The sequence below is a fragment of the Pseudoliparis swirei genome, chromosome 1 (genome assembly GCF_029220125.1).
Source record: "Pseudoliparis swirei isolate HS2019 ecotype Mariana Trench chromosome 1, NWPU_hadal_v1, whole genome shotgun sequence".
NCBI classification, from domain to species: domain Eukaryota; kingdom Metazoa; phylum Chordata; class Actinopteri; order Perciformes; family Liparidae; genus Pseudoliparis; species Pseudoliparis swirei.
Genome location: NC_079388.1, coordinates 4,981,621 through 4,992,703, shown reverse-complemented (window position 1 = coordinate 4,992,703; position 11,083 = coordinate 4,981,621). Strand labels below are relative to the sequence as shown.

The 11,083-nt window shown below is 43.7% G+C and overlaps 1 protein-coding gene across 1 annotated transcript; it reads left to right on the top strand.

Annotated features, from left to right (window-relative positions):
- The first annotated feature begins 5,520 nt into the window (after nt 1-5,520).
- smim13 (small integral membrane protein 13) lies at nt 5,521-8,137 on the top strand. Its single transcript, XM_056414545.1, has 2 exons — nt 5,521-6,758; nt 7,929-8,137. Exons 1-2 carry the CDS (start codon nt 6,683-6,685, stop codon nt 8,117-8,119), a joined length of 267 nt encoding a protein of 88 aa, XP_056270520.1. The 5' UTR covers nt 5,521-6,682; the 3' UTR covers nt 8,120-8,137.
- The last annotated feature ends 2,946 nt before the right edge of the window (nt 8,138-11,083 follow it).

Genomic DNA, 11,083 nt, shown 5'->3' with positions numbered 1-11,083 from the left:
TTTTGTGCCAAACAATTATTTCATGATGAATTAATTCAGCGCCACAAAATGTGAGATAATGGAGACAAATGACATTTCAAGCACACGGGGACATCTTCAAATTACCGGTTCAACCAAGACTCCAGAAATTCAAAGATATATTTAATATACAAAGATATAACAACTAAGAAAAGCAACAAATATTTGGCTAATTACTCTGCTCCTCTATTATATGAGTCATTATAGTTGACAATAACCAAACGTTTTAATAATACTGAGTATTTGAAGGGACCGTCTGAGCAAATATTTTGCTCATGAAATTGTGTTTGCACAGGTTTATTAGTATATGCTATTTAAAGAGATATACACATTTATTATTCACAGTGGCGGAGGGAGAATTCAGATCCTTATGTAAAAATAACTAGGGCTGTGAAACGATTAAAATTTTTAATCGGGTTAATCACAGGTTTTTGTGGATTAATCATGATTAATCACATATTACCGATATTCTCGGTATATTTTGTGAGAACATAGAGATTTATGACAAAAGACGGATATATACATTTATACATTCTTCTATACAATGGTGCTGCAACTCAGCAGTTATTTAGCAGTTTTCTTCCATATGGAACATTAATACATCTTCATCCTAAACAGAATGTTTAACCCTCCTGTTACCTTTCGGCTCAATTTGACCCCATTCAATGTTTAATGTCGGTGTTCTTTGGGGTCAATTTGACCCCAGGCTGTTTTCACTGTGTCAAACATATCAGAAATATCAACTATTTTATTTATTTAAAGGGCTATTTAGGTAGTCAACAAACAAACATAAAGTACCTCACACTTAAACTTGGGAAACAATATTAATTCTAATAATTTTCTGGAGGTTTTAATTGCTGGGGTCAAATTGACCCGAGGGTAAAATATGTTAGTAAATGTAAAGGTAACAGGAGGGTTAAACAGAGCATTTTTCTCTTGTTTGTCAACCATTAACTCCACCATGATACAATCTAAAGGTGGACAGATTGACAAGTGACTTTTTTTGCTCGGTCCCGATGCGCGCGCACGGAGCTCTGTGGCGCGCCAGACGGAGATCGATAAGTGTTAACGCAACGCGTAGAGACAGAGATGACATGCTGCTGTGGAGATACGATCAACAACAGACGTTTAGTTTAATAAAAGAACAAAGACGTGCTCTAGAGATCATGTCAGGGGCGGGCCAATCTTTTAATGTCATGCGATCTACCGACACTACGCCGCGATCGACTGGCAGGTCGCGATCGACGTGTTGAGACCCTGATCTACAGGAAGTAAAAGTCGTAACAAGGTTTCCGGAGGTGAACCTGCGGAAGGATCATTACCGATGAACAGACCGTCTGCATGAGAGCGGACAGAGTTCAGATTGAAGTGGTGGATTGGAAGCTCATTTTGCAAGTGACTTTTTTTTCGTCCCAACGACCAACAACAGACGGATTGGAAGCTCATTCTGCGCATGCGTTAAATGCGTTAAAAAAAAATAACTAGTTAAACCTGGAATTGGATTAACTGAGTTAACGCGTTATTTTTCACAGCACTAAAAATAACAATACTGTATTTCCACTTTGAGTACCGTTACAGCTACAACATTATCGGATCATAGTAGTCGTCCCAAAAAAAGAAAAGGAAACTTGAATAAGCAGAGCTCTATTTTTGTTCTCGAAAATCCCTTCTCCTCCGACACACTGGCCCTTTAAGTAGAGCACAGATGCCTCAAATTTGCATGTAAGCACAGTGAGTAAATGTAGTTAGCAGAGGATTATGACAAAACAGGTTTTTTGTCTTGGCAGCACTGATGCGCTCCATAAAACATCTCTGTGCCGCCTTTAGACAAGGGGTCAAAAGGTCAACAAACAAACCGTACGAGGAACAGCGAACAGTTCCGAGAAACCAAAAGGAAATGAGGTCAACTGAGTTTGCCGGAGGAATGTTATGTATTATTATTATTATTATTTGTATTATTATTATTATTATTATCAGATAACGATTAGTCCTGTGGGGACTAGATGCTATCAAACTAAAAATTAAAAAAACAGTTGCATTTCCAGGAACTCGTCCACAGTCACCACACGCTGTTGGCACGCGGCGGGAGTCGAACACTAGCGAAGCGTTGGCTTCATGTGTCGCTACAGTCGGCCAAACGGCAAGGCGCCGGAGGAAATGCAAAAAAAAACACCTTTCAGTGAGATTCATGACTTCACCAGGGAAACAGGGTTCCTTCAATGTGCTCTCTAGGTTCCCTGCATGTGTGTGTGTGTGTGTGTGTGTGTGTGTGTGTGTGTGTGTGTGTGTGTGTGTGTGTGTGTGTGTGTGTGTGTGTGTGTGAGTGTGTGCATTATGGACAGACACGTACAAGAGTCAGGATGGGGAAAATTAAAGAAAACTGCAATTACAGTGGAAATAAATATATTATGAATGAAAATATAGAATAAGAGGGCCATATAAACATGCTTAACTTGTTATAAACTACAAATGTAGCGGTGCATATAGGCGCCATGTCGAGATTGAAAACACCAAGACGTTCATTTCATAGTTGAAAAATAATACGTGAAAATGAACTGAACGGAGGAAACCCGCTATGTTTAAGGTTCCAGCTTATCTCGATGTCTTTAAAACCTACAATAACGGCACTGGACACATTCATTACATTTATATTAACAGATTTTTTTCAAACAATAGTTTATTTGCTCATCCAGCAACATTATCATCCATTCAGTCCCAGTCCCTCTCCTTTTAGCTCTGTTTTTGGTCTCCACCAACTCCTCGTGAAATATGGGACTTTTTAGCTGCTAACTGTTCACAAAGCTACTGCATCTCATGTGTGTGGACTTTTTTAGGGCTTTTTTAGAGCTTTTTGTTTTTTTACACCTGCTGCAGCCAGAAGAACGAGAGCGTGGAGCCGACGGCTAGAGCAACGATCAGATGTTCACTTTCAAGCTTTGTTCAAGCGAAGAGCCGCAGGGGATGATTCTTAATTTGCATACAGCGCACACTCACTGTTATGAAACTACTAATACGATCCTTAAGAATAATCACAATGTAGGGGAAATCCCTTCTACCAAACAGAGAGAAGACACTTCATCTGGGCCGGACTGGCATGCCCTTGGCGAGAAACATTGCTCTATGTGCACAATGTGCAAAGTGGCATCTTGCAGAGTGTTCTCACTGAGCTGCAGCATAATATGCAAATACTGAGGCTGGTTCAGCTGGAAGGATACACCTCACTGGAAAAGCACACCACGTGTCCTGACGTGCTGCTCCTCGAGTTCAGGAGAGGAACACTTGGATTTAAATTGATGGATAAAGGTCTTTACTGCTTCCTGTAATTCCTCTCAGGTGTTGAGCGGACACAGCTGCTCCTCCATTGAGACACAAAGTGATGGAAATTACATTAATTATAATATATATATATATATATACTTTTTTCCCCTCAAATAAATGCACATATATATATACATATACATATATATATATATATATATATATATATATGTGTGTGTGCATTTATTTGAGGGGAAAAAAGCACTTGGATGACTTCAGACACGACTTTGAAAAATAATCCCAAAATACTCGCGGCTTCACTCGGACTTGAGCCTTTTGACCACCAACATATTCATGTCATGAATAAATGTCATATGAATAGACGTTATTCATTCCCAGCAAGTCTTGCTCATCAAAAAAATCCTATTTTTGTAATAAATTATTACAGTAATATAATATATATAATATTTGTAATCATTATTCAAACATTTTGACCCCAAACTCAAAGTTTATGACGTGACACTTGACTTGAGACTTGAGAGCAAAGATTTGAGGTTTACTTGAGTTATCTCCACCTATCCAGTGATATACAAAGTATTACATCAGGGAAATGTAATACTTTAACACGTCTGCATTGGAGTACTTTTACTTGTGATACTTTAAATACATTATGATGACAATCTATACTTTTACTTCAGTAACATTTTGAATTCAGGACTTTCATATAGTGGAGTTTTTGTAGTACTAGTGTGTTTCTCTTTAGTTGCTAATAGATGTGAAAGGTCAGAATACAGGAAAACATCAGCTGCCTGGTGACAGGTCACCTGTGGCAGGTGTCGGACGGTGTCGCCCCCTGCTGGATCATTTAAGAAGTGCAACAGGGCTTTCCTGCATGTTACAGTAAAGTTGATCAGAATCAGAATCAGAACCTTTTATTGCCATTTATGTTTTCACATACAAGGAATGTGTCATGGCGGGTGGTGCGACAGTAGACAATAAAAATAACAACAATCAACAATGTAAAACATCTTGGTGTATTCAGAAAAGCGCGATATAAGTTTGAATTATTATTAATTATTAATAAACGACAATCAACACAGACGAAAATTAAGAATATAAATATTACAAAAAATATAAGATGAAGTGCACAGACAGGCAGGTTTTCAGAACTTTTTAAAGTGAGTTTCAAGTGACACGTTTTTTTAAAGTGAAGAGTTATGTGTATTTAAGTGTATTTAAGTGAGGCATGATCGGAAGGAAATGGTCTTGGGGATGAGTCAGAGTCCAGAGTCAGTCAGTGGGGGACCCGGCTCTGATCATGAGGGTCAGTGGGGGACCCGGCTCTGATCATGAGGGTCAGTGGGGGACCCGGCTCTGATCATGAGGGTCAGTGGGGGACCCGGCTCTGTTCATGAGGGTCAGTGGGGGACCCGGCTCTGTTCATGAGCCCGACTGCCGACGGGAAGAAGCCGTTGGTGTGGCGTGAGGTCTTGCTCCTGTAGACCTCAGCTTCCTGCCAGAGGGGAGGGACTCGAACAGTTTTTTCCCAGGGTCAGAGGGGTCAGCTGCCATCTGCCTTCCTCGCTTTAGGGTCCTGGAAGCAAACAAGTCCTGAAGGGAGGGCAGCCTTGAGGGTGGTGTCGCTACATGGAGAAGAGCATGAGGGGAGAGAACACAGCCTTGAGGGGGAACCGGTTCTGATGGTCCGAGAGGCTGAGACATGTCTTCCTAGCTTCACGTAGACAGGATGATGGCGTTGAAGGCAGAGCTGAAGTTTACAAACAGGTTCCTGAGGACTCCAGATGCTGGAGGAGGAAGTGAAGCTCCATCTTGACGGCGTCGGCTACCGACCTGTAGGCGAACTGCAGGGGGTCCAGGAGTGGGTCGGTGAGGGTTCTGAGGCGTTCAAAAGACTTCATGACCAGAGGTCAGGGCGACGGGCCTGCAGTCACTTAAGTCCTGTGAACCTAGGTTTTTTGGGGACGGTGATGATGGTGGAGGCCTTGAAGCAGGCTGGAGCGTGGCATGTCTCCATGGAGGTGTTGCAGACAGTTGATCACCACAATGCTTCAGGGCGGAGGGGGAGGGGGAGTCCAGGCCGGCTGCTTTTCGGGGGTTCTGCTTTTTGAAAAACCTGTTGACGTCTCTCTCCAGAATAAAGAGGGTCGTCACTGAGGAGGGGGACGGGGGAGGTGTTGGGATGGGTGGTCCAGAGGCATGAGCCCCTGGTGGGCTGGGGGAGGGGGGGCTGGTTGATGGCCTCAGGACTGTCCCATTGTCTTTCAGATCTACAGCAGAACTCGTTCAGCTCGTCTGCCAGGCGGAGGTCGCTCATGGAGTGGGGGGTTTTGGTCGGTTTTGGGCTTTGGGGGGTTTTGGGCTTGTGGTTGGTGACCTGTCCGAGAATACAGTCGTTTAGTGTCCCTCACCGCCTTGCTCAACCTGTATTTTGACTGTGTACAAGTCCTTGACCCCACTCCTGAATGCCTGGTCCTTCTGCAGCCTTACCTTCCTGAGCTCTGCTGTGCACCAGGCCGGTGTTGTAACTCACCCCATGGTGCTGGTTGGAACACAGCTGTCCTCACAGAGCTGACATGAAGCACTTTGTGTCGCCTCCTGTTGAAAGGTGCCACACGAATACACTGTCCTGGTTTAAAATGTTTATTATTCTTTAACTTATCTACCTCTTTGAGTGTCTTTATGTTGCATGTATGACTTTGATTATGTAGCGCTAACATTCCTATTGCATCTTTTTGTCAAAAGTACGTGCAAGTCAGAGATCAGATCTGTTTTATTTGTTAAAAAAAGGAAAATATTTCTAAAGAAATAGAATGGCAATAGTTTCTAATAAAGTGGTGACAAGCAGATATCAAACTCGTCCTCTGTAGCATAATAATGTGAATTAAACTTTTTTTTAAAGCACAGTTCAGCAGTCTAGAATATGTATTGTTTTGTATGTATATTGCTCTGATTACTGAATTGTTGTTATCCTCTAGTTCCTCTAAAAAATAGAAGATAGCGAGGACGCGGAGCTCAAAAACACACTCCCCTACCCAGGAGCCAAGCGGGATTCGCGCATGCGCAATCGGACGCAGTTTGTTGTCTTAATCCAGTTAGCGTGTCTGCTGCTCCGTGTCCGTCAAAACTACCACAGACACGTTGCAGTTATGTAGCGCGAGGAGGAGGAAGAGGAGGAGGAAGAGGAAGACTTCCCCCCGCGGTGACGAGCCGACGCGAGCTCACGTAACCGCTGCGGTCCGCCTGTGGAGCCACTGCGGCCGCTACCGAGCTAACTAACGGACTAACTTAGCCAACTGGCGGACTAACGGCTAACTTCGCTCACCGGCCCCGGCGCGAGAGCAGAACCCCCGCGCGGCCGCCTGCGCGCGCTGCCGCCCGGCTCACGATGTGGCAACGCGTCGGGCTCACGCTGCTGGTCATCGTGGCCGCGCTCGCGTGCGCGCTGCTCTTCATGCTGTTCGGTGAGTTCACGCAACGAGTCAACGCGCAGCTGGCTAACAGGGCCATTTTGTAGCCGATTGAACGTGACTGGTGTCGTCAGTTGTTGTTGTTGTTTGGGCTCGCGCACACACACTCACACACATATATACACACACACACTAGCTTATTAGAGGCTTCGTTAACTGACCACAGACGGGAATTGGGTCAATATTTAACCTGACCGTCCAGCTCCTCCTTGTCTGAGTGTATTGAGTGTCACTGACGGGTAAGTTTGGATTTCAGTGAGGAGTTTCTATTTTTATCCTGAGGAGGAGGAGGAGGAGGAGGAGGAGGAGGAGGAAGTCCGAGAAGAACCATGGCTGCTCCTCTTAACCCTCCTGTTGCCTTCGGGTCAATATGACCCGATTCAATGTGTAACCCTCCTGTTACCTTTATATTTACTAACATATTTTACCCTTGAGGTCAATATGACCCCAGCTATTAAAATCACCAGAAAATTATTAGAATTAATATTGTTTTCCAAGTTTAAGTGTGAGGTACTTTATGTTTGTTTGTTGACTCCCGAAAGAACACCAACATTAAACATTGAATCGGGTCAAATTGACCCGAAGGCGACAGGAGGGTTAAATATTGAATCGGGTCAAAATGACCCGAAGGCAACACAAGGGTTAAGCCTCCAGCATGTGTTTTTCTTTCATCCATGTGGCTACAAGAGCTTTAATTGAGTTTATTGACGATGAGGATTGTAACATGCATGTCATGCACAAAGGCCAGATAATATAATAATAATATAAACTACCTTTTATAAATGCAATTAGAAGAAAATGCATGCGTTAATTGCATTAATACATCCACATGGTACAAAATCCAGTATTTTAATCAGAATCAGAAACATTTATGAGCTAAGTGTGTTCAACACGGGAAGAATTTAACTTGGCGGAGGACACATTAGATAAACAAAACAACAACAATCAAAAACAATCAACAGTCAACATATAAGATAAAATAAATCCGATTATTCTAAATAAATCAAATTATTTTTAATACTTTCAAAATGATGTTAAATTGCCTTTTTTTTGCGAATATTTATAAAGCAGAAAGCACATGTGACTAAATGGTGTCTGTGGTTTGAAGAGTGCCTTTTATTCCCCCTGTAAATCCAAATGTTTCCCCTCTTCTGTGGCCCTCAGGTTGGTATGTCGTCTGGCAGCTCTTCCTGTCCAAGTTCAAGTTCCTGCGCGAGCTCGTCGGGGACGGCAGCGCCCCTCAGGCCGAGCCGCAGCCCTCCGCCGCCAAGAGCGAACGCGCGGCGGGCGCCGCGACCCGAAATCGGCCCAGGACCGCACGCCAAAGAGTCGCCTCTCCGGAGAGCACTTCATAGATCGCCGACCACGCGTTTCCAACCTTGACCCCTCAACCCTCCCATCGAGCCCACCACGAGGACCGTGGGTACACTCGGCCCGCCTCCTCACCGAGGATCTCTAAACCGCCCCGGCATCACCGTCACCTGTCCTCCTGTTCATCATGCGCGGAGCAGCGAGCCCGGTCCTCCTGCTCCTCGCTGCTTCCTGCCACACGGCGTGGGGCGTGAGGACGCTCCATCACGCCAAGAGAGATGCGTTGACTTCTCTCTGACGCACGAGTTTTGATCTTGTGTTTTGAGAAGAACGGAGTCCTCTACGTAAGGCAGTCAAATGAGCTCGTCTGCAACATTTCAACAAGAACAACTGAAGACAAACTGAAACGGAGATTTGTACAACTGACATTCTTCTTGAACCGAAGTGCAATGACGTGAATGTGTGCGCTGTTGACTTTATTCCAGTTGTGTAAAATGTGACAACTTTTCTTTTCCCGCAACTACTATTTCACCCCTTTTTTAATTTTATTTTTATAGATTTGTACTTGAAGGGGAGACGGGAGAATGTTTCATTGTGTATAATTCACAATGTCGGTCAAGATGACATCCACTGTTTGTTTGTTTGGTTTCTCACTATGGGGCAAATCAATGCTGACCTCATCAATATTTATGTATTAGTCTCCCTCCAAGTAAAACTCATGTAACTTTTGCACCTTTTTTAATCGGCAGTGATTTTCTTTTCTTCTTTGGAGCAGTAGCTTCAAATAAATGATGCCATGAATCTGAGTCTGTTTGTTTGGAAAAGGGACAATGATATACGCCTTTTGATATATCTAAAACAAATGGATCACGTGTGCCTCTGAACTGGTGGAGTAGAAGTATAAAGTAGACGTGAAAGTATACGAAGTAAAGTATGAGAACCTCAAAGTCACTCAAGTACTTCCGTGACTGACGGACTCCAACCTGGAGGCACACGCGCACCTTCAGGTGTATATTTTAATAATTCTAGTCTCAGATTATTATTATTATTACGTTATCATTTGGGGACCGGGCAGCAACGTGACGTGTCCCGGTGTTCTCATTGTTTCTGGACACTCTGGAGTTTCACCACCAGGGGGCAGTGTGGCGCTGCTGACCACCAGCACCCACACGAGCCGCAGGGCGTACCGTGGAACACACGGTCTGTCACGCCAGTGTTATATTATGGTCTGTAGTCTGTGCAGTATTTGTGATAACGGATAGATCCTTTTCGCCTCAATCTGTTCTTTGTTTTAGTTTTTAATTCAAAAATAGTCTTGAATAAAAACTTTATTTTGAACTTTTTTATGACGGTGATTCATCATTCATGAAGTTGCTTTAATAATCTGGAACACATGTTTTTGTTGTTTGGAGTGGGAATCATAGATGGAAACAAAATAAATCGATAAGAATACACCGACACAAAAGCCTCCTGACCCCTCTGTTCCTTTTGCACCGCTGGCTGATTGCACTTAAATGTACTTAAGTATTGAAATTAAATGTAAAAGTATATACTGTTAATAAAAATGCAAAAGGTCACAATGATGAAGTTTATTCTGGTAAGTGCTGTGGCACCATGACTAAGCACAAGGAGTTGTGTTGAACATAATTGTGTTGGCTGTGATCCATCAGGAGCAACAATGTTCAACATCATATATTATACATAAGTATACTTTTGCATCTACTATGAACGTCTCATCATAATTCTCAGTAAAGCAATATGCCACTATGAAGGAGTTGTAGCAGTTTATAAGTATGCTCATTCAGACTAGATATTGTGTTCATTAAAACATAAACTTGGTGCATCAGGTCAGTGTCTTGAGAACCTGCCTCGTAAACTCCTCTGGGCCCTGAACGCAACAGGAAAAGGTTCGATCTGCTCAAGCTGAATCTGGGCGCGTGCTTCCACCATAACTGATCATCCACAACATGACTCAAATATCAAAACATGATCAATACTGAAGCAGAAAGTAACAACCCAGTCATTAGTGGAAACGGACAAATGTCCTGTTCATCTTCAGGAGAACTCGAGGTGCGTTCAGCTTCACAGACAGCTGTGTGCGCACAGACTGCGCGCGCAGCCTGCGCACTACGACGCGGCTCCTCACAATCCTGTGGTGGCTAACGTTCGCCTTCCAGCTAGTGCTTCAATGATTATAGCTAGGATCAGCGCCGCCGCTCCCATAACGCGCTGCGCTGAGGGTCACAAGTCCTGGGGCCACAAAAAAGGCAACTAAAAAATCCTCATAGTTATAATAATTATAATGCCGATATTATTTCAGTCTAGAAATATTAGGCACCTTTTAGGCATGTATATCACAAAACAGGCAGAACAAGAGATATATTTAATCGCTCAGCACCCCCGTTAACACTTTTCGGGTCGCATCGCTCTGCCGTGATGCGCGTCGACACATCCGCGCGCACAGGTGAGCACACTCTCCCCCCCCCCCCCCCCCCGTAGACAACGATCGCCGTGGGTCGTACTGGCTAGGATTATAATATCACAGCTGTCAACACTTCCTCAGCTCACTAACTCGCTAGTGATCCGTTTACTACACTAGAGGGCGCTGTCCGTTAGAGAAAGCCAAAAAGCCGTAAAGAGCGAAGCAGGAAGTAAACTCCGTGTGTCATGTGACGAACTGGTGACGTGTGGTCGCTGAGCGTAGCCACGCCCACTAAGAATGTTCCTTTGTATTTTTTAAACATTGGTGACGCAGTACTTTGATGACGTCACCTACAGAACGTCAGAGGCATCAAAGCCACTCTCCTCTATAAGAGGGCTCACAGATTCACTTGCTCCCTCAAACCTGTTCACTCTCCACACACTGGATACATATTAACTGCAAGTATTATAATACAGCTAATAGTAATATAACCTGCATATTTAATATTTGCACAATATCATCCAAGATCAATACCATAATTCTTTTTTGAGAAAAGACATTGTGTTGACAGGGAGAAACAGAAATG